Source organism: Petaurus breviceps, unplaced genomic scaffold (assembly GCF_028583685.1).
Source record: "Petaurus breviceps papuanus isolate PSGF00001 unplaced genomic scaffold, PetGlider_PUasm1.0 140, whole genome shotgun sequence".
Taxonomy (NCBI): domain Eukaryota; kingdom Metazoa; phylum Chordata; class Mammalia; order Diprotodontia; family Petauridae; genus Petaurus; species Petaurus breviceps.
In genome coordinates this window covers 33,093,052-33,117,317 of record NW_027185698.1, presented here as the reverse complement: position 1 = coordinate 33,117,317, position 24,266 = coordinate 33,093,052, and the positions used below count along the sequence as shown (strand labels likewise).

At 39.1% G+C, this 24,266-nt stretch overlaps 1 protein-coding gene across 1 annotated transcript in view; it reads left to right on the top strand.

Annotated features, from left to right (window-relative positions):
• The first annotated feature begins 3,503 nt into the window (after positions 1–3,503).
• The window catches only part of OTOP1 (otopetrin 1), a 33,403-nt gene continuing 12,640 nt past the window's right edge, over positions 3,504–24,266 (top strand). The window contains exons 1-3 of the mRNA XM_069074002.1: positions 3,504–3,879; positions 18,119–18,255; positions 18,599–18,657. Coding sequence (XP_068930103.1) covers positions 3,504–3,879; positions 18,119–18,255; positions 18,599–18,657 — 572 coding nt within the window. The remainder of the gene's footprint in view (positions 3,880–18,118; positions 18,256–18,598; positions 18,658–24,266) is intronic.

The following is a 24,266-nucleotide window of genomic DNA, read 5'->3' as shown; positions in this document are numbered from 1 at the left end:
ACAATATAGATAATAAATTGGAAGTAATCTCAGAGAGAAGTCTCTAGCATTAAGGGGGAGCAGGAAAGGCTTCTTACAGAAGGTGGGATTTTAGCTGAGACTTGAAACCAGGAAATCTTGGAGGAAAGAGCATTCCAGGCACCAGAAGTATATCAAGTTGAGAATAGAGTGTCTTGTGGGGGGTGCAGTAAGGTAGGTTGTAGAGTGTATTGAGGGGAATAAAGTGTAAAAAAAAACTGGAAAAGGCAGGAAGAAACCAGATTGTGAGGAGCTATAAAAGTTAATAGTTCTGATGATGAGGGTCACATATTTTTTTTTTTTAAAGCAATTGGGGTTAAGTAATTTGCTCAGGATTACATGGCCAGTTATTTCTGGGTGTGGTGCTAAGTATCAGAGCCCAGATTTGATCCCAGGTCATCCTGACTCTGGGATCGGTGCTCTTACTCGCTGTGCTAAGAGGGGGGTCACATATTTAGAGCTAGAAGAAACCTTCATTACTGTTGTTCAGTTGTGTCCAACTCTTTGTGATCCCATTTGGGGTTTTCTTCACAAAGATATTGGAATGATTTGCCATTTCCTTTTCTAAATTGTTTTACAGATGAGGGAACTGAGGCCCAGAGAAGTAATATGACTTGGTCAAAGTCAAACAAGTAGTAAGTAACAGAGCCAATAATACTTCTCTGATGCCAAAAATGGGCTGAATCTTGTGGAAAACTACTCAAGACAACATTAAAGTATCTTATAACTCTAACATTTTCTGATTCCAGTGGAAATTTCAAAAGAAAATCCAGCCAAAACCTTACAAAAACTTGTGGCATGAATGTGAGCTCCTTGAGGGCAGAGACTGTGTTTTTGCCTTTTTTTTTTTTTGTATCCTCAGCACTTAACATATTGCCTGGTACATAGTAGGGACTTAATAAATGTTTCTTTCCTTATTGAATGATCTTTCTTTACTCCTTTTTCCTCTTTCCTGTCTTCAACTCAGAATTATGCCAGCACAAATTTATCTTGGAAAGAAGGCTTGTCTTCCCAACTCCCCATAATTTCACAGCATTTCCATTTAGGGATCATATGATTAATGTCCTACACTGAAGTCCTCTGATGGTTGTACAGGTGTCCCTATGTTTTCATAGGCTGGGCCAGTGGAGCTCAAGCTCTGACAGTTTACCTAGCTGAAGCATCTTGGAAGTACAGACCACTGTCTGCTGCCTGGGGACCAGTTTAGCATCATGCAGAAAGTCTCAAATAGACATCTGCTGGGGAAGTTAATGATTTATTGATTTGCCTTAAGTATAATTTCTTCCAAAAAAAATAGAAAAACCAGTGGGGATGGGGTGGAATTTCTATTCTTGATCTTGTGATTCTCACAAAAAATGAAAGGAATTGGTTCATCTGGGGTGGAAAGTTCATGGCCACACCATCTTAGAATTTGTGATGGATTAGAGAAGGCTAAACGAGGTAGGTTTGAAGCCTACTTCTGATGCTAACTCCTTGTGTGACACTGGACAAGTCACTTAAGTTTTCTGAGGCTTAGTTTCTGCATCTGTGAAATGGGGATGCTTGGACTTGTATCTCAAAGGTTTGTGAAGACCAAATGAGACAATGTCAAACCCCATATAAATGCCACTCACCATTCCTACAAGCAGACTCTCCTGGCTGTCCTTATGTCCTTTAGTACATATTCCCAGCCCAGTGGGTGTATAGTGGAAAGAGCAAATGAAGTGAGTCAGGAGACCCAGTCTCCTTTCTCTCTTGTGTAGCTTTGAATCAGTCTCTCTGGGCCTCTCGGCCCTTTTTTGTCATCTGTAGAATGAGGTACCTCACTTGTCCTCACAAGAACTCTAAGAGGTAGGCACTATTATTACCCTCATTTTATAGATGAAGAAAAAGAAGCAGACAAAGGTGAAGTGACTTGCCCAGGGTTACAGACCTAATAGAGGCCAGATTTGAACTAGCAAGTTCTTGATCCCAGGTCCAGTGATATCCACAGATAGCTGCCTTAATAATGATAACTAGCATTTATATTGCACTTTAAGGTTTGCAAAACACTTTACAAATATATTAAATAATCTTAGGTTCTAAGACTTTCTTTGTGTTGGGCAGTTTAAGAGGGTCTTGGAGGGTGTGTGAGGAAGGAACTAGGAAGAGCTAGCTTTTTTTTTTTTCTCCAACACATACTCACTTGCACCTTCTTGTTTTTTTATTATTATTATTATTTTTCTTTTCTTTTTTCATTTTTAGTTCTAAATTCTCTTCTTCCCTCCAGTTCCTCCCCCACCTGTTGAGAAGGCAAATAATAGGATGCCCGTTATATATGTAAAGTCATCACATACACTTTAAACTTTAAAAAAAAACCTTAAACACCCCCCAAAACCATGTTCATATACACATAAAAAGAATTTTATATGAAATTCTGAACCTTTATTTTATATGGCTTAATGAAAAGTTTATAACAAATTCCACATATCACTTTCAAACTTGTCCTGCATTTCTGTCATTACTTTTTAACTTTTCTTCTGTGAATATAAAAAAAGTTTCTATGGTCCTCTTTTTTTGGCGTTTGTATTGCTGGCCAACCCACTCCTCCCTACAACCTCCAATTAAAAAAAAAAAAAACAAAGAAAAAAAACACCTACTAAGCATAGTCAAGCAGAACGAATCCGCATGGCTGCTCTGTCCAAAGATGTACGTCTCTTTCTATGGCAGAGTCGAGTCCATCCGTCATCTCTCTGTGAAGGAGACAACGTTTCATCATAAGCTCTCTGAAGACGTGGTTGGATGTTGCATTGATCAGGGTTCTAAAGTATTTTAAAGTTGTTTGCCTTTACAATGCACAGACACACCTCCTCTGTAGGTACCTATGCGCATATTCTCCCCCATCCCTCCTCCCCCTGCTCCCCCTATCTCACTCCTGGCTCGACTCACTCTTGCTCTCATACTTTTTCTCTCAGCTGAGCCCGGGGAGCGTTAAGACCATAGCACTTTAGACTGTGTCTTTCTGGCCGGATAGTCCACTTTGCAAACAAACTGGAAAGTCTATCAGTCAACGCAGATAAGCCAGAGTCGAACAGACAGAGGAAGACAGACAAAAAAGGGAGTGGGAAGAACGCCAAGAAGGGCGCTGGATACAAAAGGCAGCAGAGGGTAGGGAAAGTAGCTATTAGCTGCCGTGTTATTATCCTTTCCTTGGTTGGTGGCTCTTCCAAGCCAACGCCCGCTGACTGGGTTCTTTTCTTCCTCTCTGCTCTTTCGCACTGACTTGGGGTCAGTGGTTGGGAGGACTCCTGCGTTGTGGGCTGGAAGAGCGCGGGCTTTCGCCAGTCCCCCTCAGCACAGTGGACAGCGCCTCAATTCCCGCTGGGGCGTTTATACTGCTGGGTCACTGGCTCGGAGGTAGGGCGAGGAGGGGTGGTGGCGGCCGGCGTGGAGAAGAGGCCAGCTCAACTTTTCCTTCGCGATTCTCAGAGGGTCTTCGTTGTTACCGGTGCCGCTGCCTGCCAGGCATGGTTGCGAACCGCCCGCTGCCCGTGTCTACTTGGGGGCCGGAGGTCGCTGGGGGTCAGGGGCTGCAGTGGGAGCAGGGAGAAGAGCTCGGGGAGCTGCCCCCGCCGCCAGTCTCCAGTCCAACCGGCTACCCCCAGAAGCTGGCCGAGGTGCTGAGCAGCCAGTACGGGCTGAATGTGTTCGTGGCGGGGCTGCTTCTGATGTTCGCCTGGGCAGTGCACGCCACGGGCATCAGAAAGGGCGACCTTCTCTCCTACATCATCACCCTCATGCTCATTCAGCTCCTGTGGATGCTGTGGTACGTGAGCCGCAGTTACAAGCAGCGGAGGCTCATTCGGGAGAAGGACACCTACGCGGGGGCCCGCTGGCTAAGGGGTGAGTACCCTGTCTCCATCTTCCAGCCCCGGGGGAGCTGTTCTGCCGGAGGACGCACGGGGTGAGGGGCAGAGGGGGAATGGGTTCTCTGCCCCACTTGGACGCACCGGGGCGTGCTGAAGTCCTCCTCCTCCTTACTTAATTATACTTCGGAAGTGCATAGGATTTCGAGCTGAGAGGGACCTTAGAAGTCCTGTGCAGTGGAAAGGGGCTGTGGTGTGGTGGTGCGACCTGCGTTTGAACCCCTAATCTTCTAGTAGACTACCTATGTGACTGGTTCAATCGCCCAGCTTCCTTCGGTCTCAGTTTCCTCATCTGTAAAAACCAGGAATAGGTCATTTAAACTTCTGTTCAATACTAAATCTATGATCCTATGATCAGCTAACCCAAGGGCACCACGGATAAATTTCAGGATTTCTGTAACATTGGATGGGAAAACATTGCATCTTTATGAAAATATAATTGGTTTCCTTTGTAGTTCTATGTATTTAAAAGCATTCTGAAAAGGCGTCCATAACACAAAAAATCAAACGAACCCCTGATCTAGACCAATCCCCTCCTTTTACAGATGAGGAAACCGAGGCACAAAGAATTAAAGTGACTATCTCAAAGGAATAAATGCCAAAACTATCATTTGAAACTAGGACTTGGTGCTAGTGTTCTTTTCACCACATTGTAGTTTTATTCACTAGAACCTCAGTCCATCCACACGGCCTTTGTAGATGTTTCCTGAATTTCTATGGCAAAAAAAAAAAAAATTTAAAAAGTCACCAATTTGCTGGTGTTGAACTTCTCTACACTTAGATTGGGAGCTGGATAAGAGGGTAGGCTGTCACCTGGACATACTAGAAACCTTTCCAGCAGAGTAGAATCTTGCCAAATTTTGGGTTCCACCAGCAGGACCTTCAACAACCTGTATACCATAATAAGGCAGCAGAGAAGAATTTTAGTAGAAATACTTTCTATTTCCTTGGTTTTAACTCCATTTATATAGTATTTTATAAAGTGCTAATAGGCAAGGAATTTAAATATCATATTCCCCATTTTATTGGTGAAGGGGTTTGTCTACAGTCACTCATCTAAGTTAGTCAATCCAGGCCTTCTTCCAATGTTCTTCCAGTATACCTACAATATACCTGATCCTACCAGGCTGGAAAGGCTGAAGTCCAGGCATAGGGATGCATTACTGTCTGGAGTCAGAGGACCAACCCAACTGAGAAGAGATAGGCCCATCATCAGATGAATAGTCACTGGTGTGTGAATGAGTGAGTCAGTGTGTGTGTGTGTGTGTGTGTGTGAATATTTTCAGCCACAGAAAGACATTAAAGAGTCATTACCTGCATCAGCCCCATAGACCAAATTGTAAATTCATGAAATATCAAGATTTTTATCTTCTTTATTTATTAGTTTCTACTATATGGACCTGGTGACTGTGAACTTGGTTTTTAAAAATATTTTGATAACTTTATTTCAATATAATTGGTTTCCTTTTTAATCACTTTTATTTTACTTTATGTATTTTAAAGCATTATTCTAAAAATGGGTTCATAGGCTTCAGATATCTGGCACGAAAAATGTTAAGAACCTCAGCTAGAAGAATGATCCCTAGCTTTGTCTGGGGTGTGGAAGGGTGGTTTTAGGACCCTATTGTGTTTTATATAATACCCCCCATCCAAAGTACTATGTGATATACATTCATTTTTCTTTTCTTTTCTTTTTTTTTTGCTTTTTGGAGGGGGGAAGGCCGGGCAATTGGGGTTAAGTGACTTGCCCAAGGTCACATGGCTAGTAAGTGTTAAGTGTCTAAGGCTGGATTTGAACTCAGGTCCTCCTGACTCCAGGGTCGGTGCTCTATTCACTGCACCACCTAGCCACTCCCAAACATTCATTTTTAAAAATACAAGATAGAATGTTGGATATATAGGATATCTTAGTCACTTTAAGCTTTGCAAAGAACTTTACATGTTATGTCTTCTCATTTTGTCTTCACAATAACTCTTTGAGAGAGGTGTTATTATTATCCCCATTTTATAGATGAGGAAACTGAGTTTGAAAGAAGTTAAGTGATTTGCTCAGGGTCATACAGCTAGTAAATTACTACTCAGGATTTGAACTCAAGTCTTCTTGACTCCTCTACCTAACTAGAATAGAGCGTGCATAAAGGGGAGTGATATCTCATAAGACTAGGGCAGTAGACAGGGAGCCTGGTTTCGAAAAGTTTTAAATGCCAGGGTGAGGAGTTTGTATCTTATCCTGAAGGCAATGAGAAACTACTGATGATTTTTTGAGTGTATATATATATATATATATATTTGGGTAATCAGACCAGAATTGCATTTTGAAAATATGAAATTTGGCATTTCTATGGAGGATAAGTTGGTGGAAGAGGCTGCAGGTAGGAAGTATCATTTACCTGTATTTCATAAGCATTAATGTATCAGAAGCATTTGGGTGCATGGAAAATTCTTCCCCCTACTTTTCCTCTACATATTTGGAGTTGTAGCTAGACATTCTTAGTTAATAGTTTACCTTCACTAGGTAAGATTCTTGGGCTGGCCTTGGCTAGTGACTGACAAGTAGTTCCTCTTGAACTGAAATGAATCTGACTAAGAGAAACTGAGAATTCTTTGTAAGCCGGTGGGAACTATTATCAAACTTGGAGGAAGGTCAAATGATTCCATGCCCCAGGAATGTTCAAGGAAAAGTGTCTAATAGCAGCCATCTCTGGGGGAAGGGGGGGAGAAAAAAAGGAAAAAAAAACCCCACATGATAACTTTATTATACATTTAAAAGAAATAGCAAGTTGTACATAATATATTTGCAGTTTCATGTGCACTTATCTTTTTTTTTTTAATTTTACTGTATTAGGGAAATGCTTGTTTTATTCCATAAGTTTAATATAAAATAAATATAAAAGAAAAAAGAAGAAAGAAAAGCAATGTTCTTGAAGAGGAAGTTGGTCTGTGGGATGTATTAAGGAAGGGTGTCATTGTTATTTTTTTTTAAAGCAATCGGGGTTAAGTAACTTGCTCAAGGTTACATGACCAGTTATTTCTGGGTGTGGTGCTAAGTATCTGTGCCCAGATTTGATCCCCAGGTCATCTCGACACTGGAGCTTGTGCTCTTACTCGCTGTGCCATCCCCATTGTTATTTTTTTTAATCAAAGATGAACTAGTCTAATTATCCTGGAAAAATGTTATGAACTTCAGGCCCAAGGTAGACATTTTGCAGGTACACCCAAGGCATGGATGAATCAGTTAATGAGCATATCTTAGCAGTTAGCACTAGAAAGAGTAACTGGGAAAATCTAGTTTGTTGAAAAACTGAAAACTCATCAAAATCTGATCCTGGGAAATTAGAAAAAGTTTCATGAATGATTTACTTTGAGACCTCAATTGAAAAAAATTGAGCTTCTGCTAAAACAGTGTCTTTCAGTAGTACGTGATCCCCACTAAATTTGAAAAAAGTTTGGTAGAAAGAAACTATATGTAAATGTAGTACAGTTTGGCATCTCTGAGAAGTTTCCTCTATGTACTGAATCTGTGTCTCTATTATCCCTCTATATGCAATCAACTTATTGTGTGGCTAGAGACAGAATTCCGAGAAACTCAGAGGACAATTTAATTTATATCGAAACAAGAATCCCCTTTGCAATGTAACTGAAGAATGATCATTCAACCTTTGCTTGAAGACCAATGAGGGGAAAACTACCACCCCTCCTCCCAGGTCTATTCCACTTTTGTATAATTCTAATTGTTACAAAGATTTTCCAATATTAGGGAGAAACTTGTCTCCCTGCCACATCTATCCATTGCTCATAGTCTCCTCCACTGGGACCAAGCAGAACCATCTGTTCCATCTTCATTGATAGCCCTTCAGATATTGAAGGATAGATATGAAATGAGAATTGTATGTAAACTCTTTGTAAATGTTAAAATGATGTATAAGGTAAGATATTAATATTATTATATCTTCCCTAAGTCTTTTCTTCTCCAGCCTAAATGTTCCTTGCCTGTGGGACTTACTTCATTGTCTGATTCCAGGGACCATCATCATCCTGGTTACTTCCTTTGGGATGTTCTCCATTTTATCGATGTCCTTAAGACACGGTGCACAGAATTGAACACAATATTTCAAATGTTGGCTAACCAGGGCAAAGTTGAACAAGATATCACCTCTCTAGTCTCAGTGACTATACTTCTTTTAATTCAGTCTAACACCACTTTTTTTTTTTTTTTTGGCTGACATCACACAGTTGACTCACATTGATCTTGGCACTTACTAAAACCCCTCAATATTTTTCAGGTGAAGTCTAGCCACAGTTTCCCCATCTTTTACTTACAAAATTCATTTTGAGGACCCAAAACTTTACATTCATACCTATTAAATATATTCAATCCAATTCTAACCTATTGCAATCTTGGATTCTGACTCTGTTCAAGTTAGCTATTTTTTCTAGATAGCTAGGTAGATCTGCAATCTGATAAGAATGCCATGTGCCTTTATTCAAATCATTGATAAAAATGGTAAATAATACAAGGCCAAGCACACATCCAGGCAGTATTCCTTTAGAGATTAGTTTCCAGGCTGATACTGGACCATTAATGACTATTCTTTGGGTGGAACCATTCAATCAATTCCACATCCACTTGTCTTGTGGCCTATCCCACATCATTTCCACAAGAATAGCAAGAGATTTTGTTAAATGTTTTGCCAACATCTAAGTAAACTATAACTATGAAATTTCCCTGGTCTACTGGTCTAGTAGCTATCAAAAAATTAAATGAGATTGGCTTGGCATGCCCCTTTCTCAATTAGGCTATGCTCTGTCTTTGGGTTTACTGATTCTTTTCCTAGACCACTGACCATTCTTTTAATTGTAGTATTTTGTCAAGAATCAGTCAACTCCACCAGCCTGTAGTCATTCCTTTTTTTATAAAATTATTACATTTCCCCTTCTCTATTTCTCTTTACCTTTCCTTTTTCTGAAGTCCTCTTATTCTCCAATATCTTCCGTAGGCAAATGAGAGTGGCTCAGAAGCTAGGGTGTTTTAAAAAATTTTGGTATTCCATGATATAACTTATTGTGACCTGCTGACATGAATTCATCAAAAGCAGTGAGCTGAACACTTATCATCTGTCTAAAGTTGTGCATAGTAGATTTGCAGTTTCATGCTCTATCATCTTTTTTATTGTACTATGTTATGGAAATGCTTGTTTTTTCCCCCATAAATTAAAAATGAAATTAAAAAAAAAAGATAGCTAAGAAGTACAGTGAATATGGCCCTGGAGTTGGAGTCAGGAGGACCTGAGTTCAAATCTCAGACCCTTGCTAGCTGTGTGATCCTGGGCAAGGCATTTAACCTCTGTTTGCCTCAGTTTCCTCAATTGTGAAATGGAGATAATAATAGCACCTACCTCCCAGGCTTGTTGTGAAGAGCAAATGAGTTAATAAATACAGAGTGCTTAGCACAGTGCCCACACCTAGGAGGTCTTAAACTAGTGGTAGTTATTTTCCCTTTCCTCTTTTACTTGGGTTCAGTCCTTTATATCCAAAAATAATTTTTCTTGAAAAAGAAGACAGAAAGAAAATGAATTAAGCAGCTTTGTCTTAATAAATGCTTGTTTCCTCTCTCCCTCCTTTTCTTCTGTTATGTCTAAATCATAATCTCATCCAGCTTTATGCTGGCGCCACCCTTTTCTTGTTATTTCTTCTTCTCCCAGTAAAGCCAAACCTCTATTTTTTTGTCCTTAGTTTTCTTTGTAAACCTCAGCTTTAATGATCCTAACATTATTTCTTAGAGAACTATGCCATGCTTTTGTATATATCTTTCTTTATCTTCTTTTGCTTCCATATTTTCTATATCTTTTTTTTTAAACCAAGTTATATAAAGCAGTTAGGTGGTACAGTGGTTAGAGCACTAGTCCTGGAGTCATAGAGGACCTGAGTTCAAATCTGCCCTCAGACACTTATTAACCCTGATTGTCTCCAAAAACAAAACAAAAAATCCCCAAGTCATTTATTTAGAAGGAAAACTTAAATAATTTTGTGAGACAGGGGTTATAAACTACACGATGAAAACTGAAAATATTTTGCTAATACACCAGAAAGTTCTCCTTGTGACTTTTAAAGCCATGATAAAATAAGGAAGGAGACCCCTCCTTGCTCTAGATCTATGATCCTTTGATGCTAACAGGAAAAGAAGAAAAGGGGGTTTAGTAGACAAGGTTCAAGACAATTCCAAGATGGAATTTTGTCAATGTTTTCATAACACTTATGACAAAACATGCTTTAGACTTCCTTCCCTTATTAACTAATCACATTTTAATGTATATAAAAATGCTGACTTTTTTCCTCTCTCAAATAAAAGTAAAATATCATTTTCAAATTCTTCATAGTTTTTTAGACACCACACTTAAATGTATAGGATTTTAGGGGTTTTGTATACTTTGTAATATTTAATTCTTCATCTGCATCCAAACATTTCAGGTTTGGGGCAAGAGTTTAAAAAAAATGATTGAACTATTCAATTTCTTCAGTTAATATGTGTCATTGTGTGGGGCTTGGGTAAGACATTACCACATTCCTACTGGAGATCTCTAGTTGGAAGCAATCAGTCATGCAAATATGGGATGGTTCAACTTAGATTTCTTAGCAAAAAAGTGCTGAAATTTGCTTATCAGAATCAAATCTCTTCATCCATATAACTTAACCTGGCTGATATCAGGCTGGTTCTCTTCATATCAAGTTTCCATCTCCTCCAGAACTTACCTGATTGTATCCTTGTTGGAAATCTCAGAGAGTTACTCTTGAAGCTCCTTGGTGAGCTTCAAGACCTCACAGAACACTCCTTGGCAGGTTCAGGGTGAGAGGCTGAATGGAAGCTTGGGTTCAGCCACACCAGGACTGCCACTGTTCTTTCAACTCTTCTGTCCTCCTCAGACCTTCAGCAAAGTCTGCATAAATCTATCTGACAAATCTAAGTCACTTAGACGGATTGATTTCCCAACTCCAGTGAGGCCAAGTTCAGAGCTCCCTTTCCATTTTATTCCAGTATCCTCTCTAATTGTGCCCATTGGCAGTGTTGGTTTGCCATTGCTGCTTCATTTAGGTCCCTTCAACCTTGAATCCTGGCCTCCCTAACAACCCCCCAGAAAGTCATCTGCAACCACCCAAGCAGAGTCTCATTCTCTCCATACCTGCCTAGCTCAGCTCATAACTGGGTAGACAAAGGTCTCAAAAAAGTGTCTAGATACCTTTACAGGATGAATTCCCAGACTTTACTCAGCCATGGGACCGGCGAGAGACACGGTTAAGAAACAAACAAATAAAAATAACCTTCATGCAAATGATTACAAATTTTTCCCGAAAGTCTCTCCATTCATTACAGCTGAAAGGATTACCTATCAAGAAACAGTTTATTTCCACCTTCCTCAGTCTTTTATTGGTCTGAGGATGATGAAATCCGGATACCTTACACTGAGCAAGTGTAGTACATGGTCCAAAAACTCAAATAAAAGGGTGTTGGAGCTCATCTCCAATATGGGTAATATGAAAGCATGGGTACTATGGAATATAGACTTAGATAGCTTAATTCAAGCTGGGGATAAGTCGAGTCAATCAGTGACCTGTTGGCCTGAGTACACCCCTCTCTATCAGCTTGTGCCTAAATTCAGAATATGGCACATAGAACAACCAAATGATACACTCTTGTGTGGGGAAGAGACAGATGAGTATATTGGGCCTCATCCAGGAAAAAAAAAAACCTGGTAATGTACTGTGAAAGGGAAAGAACACTTCACACTGATGTAGATGTTGTCTTTAGGTGTTTCATATCAGAACTGTTGCAAGTATTTCTACTTCTCCAAGGGTCTCCAAGAGATCATGGTACTAAGAACCTTCTGGCTGTACTCTGTGACCAATACAAGAGGCAGAAGATAAGGATCTCAATGTCCATTAACAAGACTGGTTCTATCCCCTTGGAGTATCATCCCTTCCACCAAACAATCTTGAAAATAGAGGGGGTGGCAATCAGTGGCCTGGACTCTATTATGCCCTATGATAAGAAGATTGAAAGGCACCTTGGGCTATGGAACCTATTTTTCCTTACGTGCCCAAACCACCTCTATGATGAACACAAATTGAGTTCCTGACTTTGGATATATCATGGCATTAGCCAAAGTGTTGGTTGGAGAAAAGGCTCTTGGGCAACCAAGTTTCCTGACTCCTCCCCTTAATGAAGATGGTGGACAGTGTGACTTGTATAAATGACCTACACATACCTTCTCTCTTTGTCATGAAAAAAAAAAGTATAGCTACCCCTGGGCCAGCTAGGTGACTCAGTGGATAGAATGCTGGGTGTGGAGTAAAGGGGACCCTGGGTTCAAATCCAGCCTCAGACACTTACTGTGTGACCCTGGACAAGTTACTTAACCCTATTTGCCTAAGTTTCTTTATCTATAAAATGAACTAGAGAAGAAAATGACAAGTCACTCCAATATCTTTGCTAAGAAAGCTTGATGTGGCTGCACAGATAAAAGGCCCTTTAGCCTCTTTGGCCTATATTAAAACAACACACTTGATTTTTAGGCCATCCCCCATTTGGGGTACTCTCTCAACCACCACATTGTCTACATAATTGGGTTGTTATCTTGCTGAGTTCTTTGCTTCATCTCTCATTCCTTTCATAGACAATCTCTCAGATGGGATGTAATTGGGTTGGAATATTGCTATCATGTAGGAAATGATGAGCTTGTTGATTTAGAAAAACATGGAAAGACATGGACTTGTGAAGGAAGATGCTACCCATCTTCGGAGAAACAGATGATAGGTGAAAATAAGTATGGTATGGGCTTACATATATGCATATATATATATATATATACACACACATATCCATACTTAATTGTAACCTTCTTTAGGATAGGTGAGGTGGGGAGAGGAAAAAAGAAAGTAATAAGTACACAGCAGAGAACCAAAAAAAAAAACCTACAAGAAAGCAAAGAAAAGCTGGGCAGCTTTGAAAACATTGTGTAGTATTTATTCTATAGATTTTCTTGAAATGGAAACTTACCATTTTATATTGAATCCTCTCATATTCTGCTGTATATATGGCAATGTTTATTTTTTTCCTTTTCTCGTTTTGCATGTAAGTTTAAAATAAATTTTACAATTTACCAAAAAATAAAATAATGAAAAATATAAATACAAATCAAGAGCAAATGATGCAAATCAGAATATACATATTTAGCTGTCCTGGTTCTTTGCTTGAGGGTCCTACCTACAGGCAATGATCAGACTAGGAAGCATTGGAAGAGAGTGTTGAATTTGGAATCTGAGGGCCTGAGTTCAAATCTAGGGTCTGTCACTTAGTATCAGTGTAACTTTGGGCAAGTCCCTTAATCTCTTTAGTTTCACTATCTATAAAATTAGGGAGCTGGATAATAGATAATATTTAAGGCAGTTTAAAGCTCTAAATTTATGATACTTTGTGATAAATCAACACCAGATTAATGACTGAGATCTAGAGTCAGCTACCATCTTAAGACACAACAACGAAATTGAAATGGTGGGAATTTTATTTTATTTATTTTTTTTTTTGGAGGGCAATTGGGATTAAGTGACTTGCTCAAAGTCACACGGCTAGTAAATGTATCAAGTGTCTGAGGCCAGATTTGAACTCAGGTCCTCCTGACTCCAGGGCCTATGCTCTTATTCACTGCACCACCTAGCCACCTCCAATGGTGGGAATTTTAGATACTAGCTCCTGCCAGTCAGGAAAACATTTTTGGGTGGGGGCCTTTCTTGGTTGCCTCCAAACATACCACCTAGAAAAGATGGGAATAAAGACACATATGTACCTAAGAGATTACATATGGTGTCTTCATCCTGAAGCTTGGGTTACTGGATAGGGAGACACAATCAGGGTTCATCTGAGGATAGGCCAGGGTGGAGTTGCCTACAGGGTTAATGCAATAATTCTATGGCTTGGTAGCATGGCTATAGTGTTTTCCCATGGGAGTGGAAATTACTGCATAATTGATTCTATGAAGAGAGAAAAGGCTGTTGACTTGTAGAATCAATCTCTGTGGGAGATAATTTCCCCCTTCCACTCCCTTTCCTGCCTTCTGAATTGCTATGGATTTATTTTCCTCTCTTTTCCAAAGATTGAGTTTTACACACGATTCCTCCAGCCATTTATTTCTCAGGCCATCTGATCCTCTTGGGAATTGTGGTCTAGGGTGGAGAAAAGACAGAGCCGATGAAAATATTGCTATGGAAATGCTGCCACTTGTACTTTTCTGCTTCCTCATAACACCTAGACCACAGAATCATAGGCAATCCCAGCTAGAAAGGACCTAAAATTGAGATGAGTCATATTGTTGTTTTGTGGTTCAGTCATTTCAGTCCTGTCCAACTCTGCATGTCCCCATGTTCTCTTGGCATAGACACTGGAGTGGTTTGCCATTTCATTTTTCAGCTCATTTTTATAGATGAGGAAACTGAGGCAAAAAGGGTTAAGTGACTGATCTAGGGTCACACAGCTAGTGTCTGAGGCCAGATTTGAACTCAGGAAGATGAGTCTCCCTTTTTCCAAACCCAATGTTCTATGCACTATGGCACCACCTAGCTGCCCTGAGATTAGTCTAACCCTCCTATTTTATGTGTGAAAAAACTGAAGGTTAAGTGACTTACAAGGTCACACAGATAGTAAGTAGCAGAATTTGAACTCAAACTCAAGTTTCTCACTTCAAGTCCAATGAGTCTTTTCTCTTTTTTTAGTTTTAAAAGTCATTTTTTAAAAAATTAAATTTTCGGTTCTACATTCTCTTCCACTATCTCCTGCCTCTATATTGAAAAAGCAAGAAAAATAAAATTCTCTCTCTCTCTCTCTCTCTCTCTCTATATATATATATATATATGTATATATATATGTATGTATGTGTGTGTATCAAATAAATCCCAAATTTGTCACTTTCAAAAAAATCCACAAAAAAGTTACAAAAACCATAATTCTCATTCTGCACTCTGAGCCCATCTCCTCTCTGTCAGGAGGTGGGTAGTGTGTTTCATCATGAATCCTCTGGAATTGTGGTTAGTCATTGCATTGATCACAGCTCCTAAGTTTTTCTAAGTTATTTGTTTTTACATTATTGTTGTTACATAAATTGTTCTCCTGGTTCTGTTCTTTTCACTTTGCATCAGCTCATACATATCTAACCAGATTTCTCTGAAATCATTCCTTAAATAATTTCTTACTGCACAATAATATTCCATCACAATCATATACCAAAATTTGTTCAGCCATTCCCCAATTGATGGGCACTTCCTAATTTCTAAAAGAACTGCTATAAAGCGGATTTCAGAAAAGCCTGGAAAGATTTTCATGAACTGATGCAAAGTGAAGTGAGCAGAATCAGAAGAACAATGTACACAACAACCGCAACATTGTATAATGATTAATTATGAATAACTTAGCTCTTTTCAGCAATAAATGATTCAAGACAATTCCAAAGAACTCATGATAGAAAATGCTATCCCTATCCAGAGAAAGAATTGATGCCATCTGAATGCAAATAGAAGCATACTCTTTTCACTTTTTTTGGTGATTTTTTCCTCTTCTATTTCTTCTATCATAACATGTGTTTTACATAGTTGCACACATATAACATATAAAATTGCTTACTTGTTTTGGGGTGGTTAGAAAGGAGGGAAGGAAGGAGAAAATTTTGAACTCAAAAACTTTAAAAAATGAATGTTAAAATTGTCTTTATATGTAATTGAAAAAATAAAATACTATTTGTGAAAAAAATTGCTATAATTATTTTTGTACATATGGGTCATTTTCCTCTTTCTTCGATCTCTTTGCAATATAGATCTAGTAGTAATACTGCTGGATTGAAGAGTATACACAATTCAGTAACTTTTTGGCCACAGTTCTAAACTGCTTTCCAGGATGGTTCCACCAACAATGCATTAATGTACCTGTTTTCCCACAGTCCCTCTGGCATTTGTCATTTTCCTTTTTTAACATCTTTGCCAATCAAATGGGTGTGGCATCAATGAGTCTTCATGTAGGGTTTTTTTTTGGTATTATGTAATTTTCAAAAAGTATAAAGCACTTCAGAATAGGTCCAGGGAACATATAATTACAGACCAATAGACTGTTAGCTGGAAGGAACATAAGGAGTCATCTTGTGCAACTTTTCTCATTTTTATAGGTGAAAAAACTGAGGCCCAAAGAGTTTAAGTGACTTGCCCATGGTCATACAGGTAACGACTAGCGGAGCTATGGTCAATTTACTGTTATTCTCCCAATCTTGGATTCCATGATTTATTCTTTAATACTGAAACACTGAAAAGATGAGTTTGGCCATATGGATAGTAATCACTTGCTGCCTTATAAATGGTCCATATGAGTTGCTGTAGCCAAACAATTCATCACCTGGTGGCACACCCTATGGTGATGAACTCCCCCACACTTAACCATTTTGGTCCTTAGATGACAGGCCCATCCTTTGTCACCTGGCTGTGTAGTTAAGCTTAATACAAAGACCAGAACTTGTGCTCTGCTATCTGGCCTGTAAAAAACCAAAGTCACCCCCTCATCTTGATGAGGCATTAGATGAAGACTTTAATCGAGGACTAAAGGACTGCATTATGTATATTCAAAGCAATAAACCAAATACAGTGTCTTGCATATAAGTTACTGACACATATATGTATATGCACATGCAGATATTCACATACATACATGTATATATCTATATATGTATATACACACATGCACACATTAAAAATACCATAAATGTGTATACATGTAAGTATAAGTAGTTAAAGTACTGTAGAGGTATATATACATATATGCAAATGTGTGTGTCTAGCGGTATGTGTGTATATATGTACACACATATGTGTATATGTATCTTTAAGAATTGTGAAATGCTTTACTTAATGATATCATTTGAACCTTACAAAAAACTTATGAAGAAAGTAATACGAGGTGATCCAAAAGTCTTAGTGCTGCTAAAGCTATTAAAACTTAAAACTGCACTAAGACTTTTGGGACACTCTGTATAGTTATTATTCTACCCATTTTACAGATGAAGAAAAAAAAAAGCAAGGGACTTCCAAGAGGTTAAATGACTAGCCCATGGTTACATAGCTAAGAAAAGTAAGAGGTAGGATTTGAATTCAGGTCTTTCTTGGCTTCAGTTCTAATACTCTGGCCCTCTACCTTGGCTGCCTCAAAGATTATTGAGGTTTACATAGAACTTTTGAAGTTTGCAAAATGTTTCATGTTCATCATCTTATTTCATCCTCATACTGTCCTGTGAGATGAAGGCTACAGATAATAATTGTTCTTATTTCCTCATTGTCCTTATGTCTTTTGGATGTGTCCAGAAGAGGCCATTAGGGTTGAGAGAGCTTAAGTGACATTGAACTACTGAGTGTCTGAAGTAGGCCTTGAACCCAGGCCTTTCTGACCACAAGTCCAGTGCTCTGTGTGTGATACCATTCTCATGCCTCCTACTAGCTGTTTATTAAGTGTTTGTTGAGTGGAAATTGATGTCAAGTTCAGTTTAACTTTTTTTTTTAATGCTTTATTAACTTCTGATTTACATCATTTGTTTCTGCCAGATTTTGAGTTACAAATTTTCTCCCCGTTTTTCCCCTACCCACCACCCCAAAATAGCAGTCCCACAGGATATCCCCTCCTCCAATCTGCTCTCTCCCATATTCATTTTAACTTTTCAATAAACATTTATTATATTCCAAAGAACTCTAAAATATTGTGGTTTATACCTGAATCTTTGCAAGGATTCCAATATCATTGGTTTCTTTCCAGAAAAAAAAAAACAAAAAAAAAATGTCTTTGCTCTTCTTCCTGTAATCAATCTGGTGAACAATGGAAATGGAATGTTGAGTGGTTATGTTACTTTTCATTGGATCATTCTTACGTCAAGAACTGTGCTTTCATTGCTCTTCTTTGTGAGTTCCATAGATGACCATGTTTGCTGCCTTGCTGCATGCTGTATGTGATAGAAGGCCCTTTTATTGGGTCCGGTGGCTGGGCTCTATCCATAAAACAGAAGACTCTAAGAAGGGCTTCAGTAAGAGACACCAAGCAATGCTTTTCTTGCTCACTTATCTTCTTGATCTGTTCAAGACCAGTCTTCTAGTTTATTGAGGAATGACTGAAATACTTGCTAGCCGTTAACTTTTTGTTCTTTCAGGCAGTATCACACTTTTTGCTGCTATCACCGTTGTTCTTGGTTGCTTTAAAGTTGGATACTTTGTTGGATTTGCGGAATGTTTATCAGCAACAGAAGGAGTCTTTCCAGTTGCCCATTCAATATATACTCTCTCACAGGTAAAACGAGCTTGCTTTCTTCCTGTTAAGTTGATTATTCAAAACATATTCTACACCTCTTTGCTAATTTCCTACTGTGTGCAGAGGACTGTGTTTGGACCTGGAGGAGACATTGAGTTTAGTGATGGCCTGATCCTATGGTGTGATCTCTCTCTTATTTTTCTGCCCCAGTGGAATACACATTACAATATACATTGATTGGAATGGATTTCTTCTAATTAGAATCATCCCCTCTCAGTTTCCACCTTCCTTTTTGCTATTGTTTGTCTATAGGTTCTCCTGTATTCAAAGATAGTGACAACTTTTCAACTGATCCTTTTTTTCTGCATTTATTTCTAACCAGGTATATTTCCTTTGGGGGCATGCAAAGGACATTATCCAGTCTTTCAAAACACTTGAAAGGTAAAAAAAAAAAAGAATAATTTCTTCAAGCACTGATTATGATATTCTTTTAGAAACATGTTTTATTAAACAAGATATATCCAATGTTTTAAATAATGGCTTATAAGTATGATTATTCCTCTCAAGAGAGATTTTAAAAGAGGTCTCAGAAAGACACATTTATGTTATTGATGTTCTTTTGGTTACCTTTTTTAGGTAATAATAAGATTCTACATTTTCAGTCACCTTTGGTATTTTCTCTTCCTTCATATATTTTAAGAATCAATCCTTTACGCTCTCTCTCTTTTTCTATGTATACACATGTGCGTGCACACACACATACACAAACACACCACTTAATCCACTCAAATTGTTTTTCTCATCTGGAACTCTGTTTTTAGAATCCAAATGACTTCATTGCTTGTATTGGTATAATTACTTGTTTATAAACCTCTCTACAGATTTTTTTCATCTTTTATCTGTTTGTTGTACTTTATCTAGCGTCATACTTAATGTCCCTGGGATGACTCATTTAGTCACATCTCTTGCCAGTTTTTCTTTACACCAGTATTTTTTTTATTTTGTGGGTTGTCACTGCTCATAGTCCTCTACATTTTCTGTAAAACTTTACAAACATTGGTGAACCTCCTAAATGAGGTTTATGATCACTCAAAATAATTGGTCCTAAGTACCCACATAGGAAAAGCCAAGTAAGTGAATGCAGAATGTCTGCTGTATAGGTTATAAAATACAGTTTCATGGATAAGTATCCATCTATCCCTAAATATTTTATAGCCCAGATAGATACTACAAACATACAATAAGCTAGTCTCAAAATTGAACAGGAGAGCAGGCTGAATTGCTGTTAGGGAATTGGATAGCATTTTCAATAATGCTGAAGGTCATCTATGACACAAAATTCCAACTAGTTGGCATTGATATTTTTCGGGTAATTCTATATGCCTGTAATTCATATATCACTACAGTCTCTGAATACTCAAGATCATAGATGAAACAAAGGATAATAGAAATGTGTATGGAGGATATAAGTAGGCTCAAACATATTACCAGTGAGGACTTGTACGTAGGAAATAGTATAAAAGATATCATCTAACAGCACTTTTTTTTTTTTTTGGAGGGGGGAAGGCAAGGCAGTTGGGGTTAAGTGACCTGCCCAAGGTTACACAGCTAGTAGGGTATCAAGTGTCTGAGGCCAGATTTGAACTCAGGCCTTCCTGACTCCAGGGCTGATGCTCTGTTCACTGAGCCACCTAACTGTGCCTAACAGCACTTCTTAATCTATGGGTCTTGACTCCAAAAAATTTGGCAAAAGTAAAAAGTTTCTGAATGTGCAATGACCAAAAATTCATTAAAAATCAAACATAATGAATCCAAGGTGTTTCTGACAGCACTTGCCCATATTGCATTGTACAGTTTCACTACAGCCTTGGTTCTGAACACAAAGCATGTGCAGGCCAAGCAACCTAACTAATGCTGCTGAAACATGAAAAGGGGTTGCAAGTGGAAAAAGTTTAAGAAGCCATGTTCTAGGACATGTATGATTGGAAATAGAGGTGGGCTGGTTAAGTAGTCAGAGCATAAGATAACAGATGGACAGCCCAAGTACTGAAATGTTAACCACCATAATGTGAAAACACTTAGAAGAAGGCTGTAGCAGCAAGCACCCCAGCGTCCCCAGGGTGGCTGCCAACACAGGTTCTTAGATCTGCTTTGATAAAGGAAAGCAACTCAAAATGGGTTAACAAGCTTACTTTAATCAGTCAAACATATATCATTTACCTAGTTGAGGGGGAAAAAGGTCAGCACCCCGAACTTCAGAGTATACAGACAGAATTATCAAGACAGAGAAACAGATCAAGTAGACAGCTTTCCAAACTGTCCAACCATTACATCCATACCAAATCAACATCTGGGTTTTTCAAAGCCGGGGGGCTCTCAACAACGGCTTGCCAGAGTCTCATCTGATCAAATCACAGAACACTTCTCAAAGTGAGCCCCAAAACAACATCTGGGTTTTTCAAAGCCAGGGGGCTCTCAACAATGGCTTCCCAGAGTCTCATCTGATTAAATCACAGAACACTTCTCAAAGTGAGCCCCAAAACAAAGCCTCAAATCAGGGTTTATATAGCCTTCTCCTGGCTCAGAGAATGTAACGACCTTCTGGACCCACTGGCCAATCAAAAAGTATCTACTGAAAAACAAGCCTCCCACCCCAGGCTCCAGGTGCACTTTAGCCTAGGGGCAGGGAAGATCTTTAAATTTGCATTTCCATTACGAAGGCCTCCAATGCATTTATGGATCCTTTATGGAAGATTTCTATGAGGACAGAGATAAGAGTTGTTCAGGATTAAAAGGTAAGGAATAGCTGTGCTTGCTGTTGCTGTTGTTCATACTTCGTGCTTGAAGAGGACCTTGACATCAGGAAGGCGATGCTATGACATTCAGGTGAATTGGATTTAAGCGAGACAGTCACCAACCTCACTTTTTCCTCCAGAACCATTTAGTGGCCAGATATATGTCAGGACAACTGGAGATGGCCCTGGATGCAGTGGGAGACATTGGCCTCTTGAAGCTGAGATCTTTCCAAGGTCTCAGTTTGACTGAGGCAATGCCCATTCAGTGATGAAGTCTAGGTAAGAAATTTCTAAAGGACCATGATGACGATGATGATGATGATGATGGTGACAATGAGAATGAAGAGGACTACTTATATTGGTCCAGAGAAGCACAGGGAAGAATTTGTAGGTCAAGACCATCACCTAAAGGGTGATAGCCCTTCCCTTTGGAACAACCGAATCTACCCCTTCCCCTGAGACTACAACATTCCCCTCACCTGGTCCAGCCCTTCTTGCCTCAGCCACCTACCCATCTTTCTCTTTCAGCTAACAATGAGTCCTTCTCTCTGGAGGGCTGTCATATCCCCTCCTCTATCCTGCTGGTCACACCCACCCCTCCTCCATCCCTCCAGTCACACCTGCTGCCCTGCTCCTCCCAGTCTACCCCATCTGCCATAACAGAGGAAACTTCCCCCCTGTCCTGTAGCAAACAGGCCAGCTGTGCCTGCACTTTTGGAGGGAATATCCACACTGACAAGATTATTGAAATATTAAGAACATACTTTTTTTTTTGGGGGGGGGGTAGTAATGGTAGAACTAGGCTTCTCTATCTCACCCAGGCTAAAAATGCAGGGCCACTGATTAGCTCAATCCCACTGCCAATCAGCACAGGAGCTCTGAACTGTTCCATATCCAATGTGCTGGTTTGCCCCTTCTTAGGCAGCTTGGTGGTCCCTTACTTCTGGGAGCTTGTCATATTGTAGCTGGACTTGGTGAGGATATCCAGTTGGCTTTAATCACTATTGTAATTCGGAACTCCTGAGCTCAAGTGATGCACCAGCCCCAGGCTCCCTAGGAGCAGGGATTATGGGCACCACCCCAAACAAGAAGATAGGTTTCTAAAAACGTGTTACAGAAATTAAATTAAGTTTTATAAAGGACATTTGTGTAATATGAATATAAACATATACTCTATAACTATAGTGTGTGGTCCTGTAGCCCTAAGACAGTTCTCATATTATTATGGGGGGGGGGAATATTTTCATAAGAGTAGAGAATAAATTTTCTTGGAAAGATCTTAGGAAAAATCAAATAGCCTCTATAGTTGGGGCTCAACTTTTGTCCTAGTTTGGAAAGGAGACAAGAAAATATAAGTTGAAACCAGAATTGTGGGGAAAAAAGTTCTTTCTTTATTGTGGCCTGCAATGATCAGTATCAAGGTGATAGCCTCTATCAGTTAAAATTATAGGCTCTAGAGTCTTGATGAGTCTAGACCTATGACCTTAGAGATCATTTAGTCTACTTCCTTCATTTGACAGATTAATAGACTGAGGTTTAGAGAAATTCAGTGTTTTGCCCAACATTATGGTTGGAAGTTGTAGTACAAAGATTTGAACCTATTTCCTCTGGCTCCAGAACAGGGTTCTTTCCACTATTTTATGCTAAGACTTTGTTTTGTCCAAGTTAGCCATGTCTAAGTGTGCCATTTGGTGGTTTGGACAACATGACTGATTCATTAGATCAGTTTAGCTCAATTCAAAGGGAAGTAGGGAACCGAACAGTTGACAAATGAATTGTTGAAGATCTGGGATTTTAGGTTGTCTGGAGAAAAACAGACCTCTGATATTGACAAAGGTACTGTGGGTTCAGAGGGTAAAAGATTTTTCCTTTAGTTATTTATGCTCAGTTCTACCAGACATCAATCTGGAATGAAAGTTCCCTACCCCCTGCCCAAGTGACCCAACATAATTTCAATTCAGTGCAGTTCAAATTAATTTAAACCAATATTTATCAAGTGCATAAATGTGTAAAGGGCTAATGATCACAAGGAGAATACAACATTTAGATTATTCATGATCTCTGTCTTCATGAAGTTTATAATCTGGTGCAAGACATGTTACCAACATGAGTATCTATAATAAAGAATAATAAATGAGAATTATATTAGATTGGCATAAAATGAAGTGCTATTGAGGTCTGTCAGAAAAGGCAGCTAGGTGGCACACAGAGTGCTGGGTCTGGAGTCTTGACCAGTTCAAATCTGGTCTCAGACACTTATGACTTGGGCAAGTCACTTAACCACTGTTTGTATCAGTTTTCTCTATTGTAAAAAAGGAGATAATAATGACACTTACTTCCCAAGGTTGTTGTGAGGATCAAATGGATGAAGATATTTGAGACGTTTGTAAATGTTTGTAGAGGTTATGTAAATGCTAATGATTATTAGCTATTAATGTCATTACAGACTGGGTGGGATGGGGAAGAAAGGTCAGGGAAGGCTTCCTGGAAAATGTGATATTTGATATGGGCTTTAAAGGATGAATATTTGACATGGGCTTTAAAGGATGAATGGAAGTTAAACAGGGAAAAGGGTGAAAGGAGGTCATCACAGACGTAGAGAACAGCAGGAGCAAAAGCAAAGACATGTATCAATAGCTATATCTGTACCATCCATCTCTCTCTCTCTCTAACTCTACCTGTGTCACTGTCCCTATGTCTGTCTCTGTCATCCTTAGCTATAACTATATCCACACACATATGTATATGCATTTGTAGATATACACACATACACATGGCATGATGTAGTAGGTAATAGATGACCAGTCTTGAAGTCATAAAGACTTTGATTCAAGACTTGCCTTTGACATGTACTAACTGTGTCATCACAGGCAAGTCTCTCAGTATCCCCAGGCAAGTTTCTCATCTGCATTTGGGGAGTTCTATGTTTGGAATTCCCTAAATTGATGAAATCACAGATCTGGACACATACAAATTCATGTGAAACACAATTCACATATGTACACACATATTTTAATACACCATCATTATGGATTCAACCTATGATTTTGTTTTATGTTTCTTCTGACACATAGCAACCCCATGTTTTTTTTTGTACAGAAAAAAGAATACCCCCTTTCCCATCACTATCTTTCACCTAGATTTTTTGGCAACAATGGCTAGTTTTCTGCTTAGACAGTGCCCTCTGTATACTGTGCCTCTGATCCTAGTGTAAAGAAAGAGCAAGCTGAGGTCCCAGGGCATTTATGTTGTATT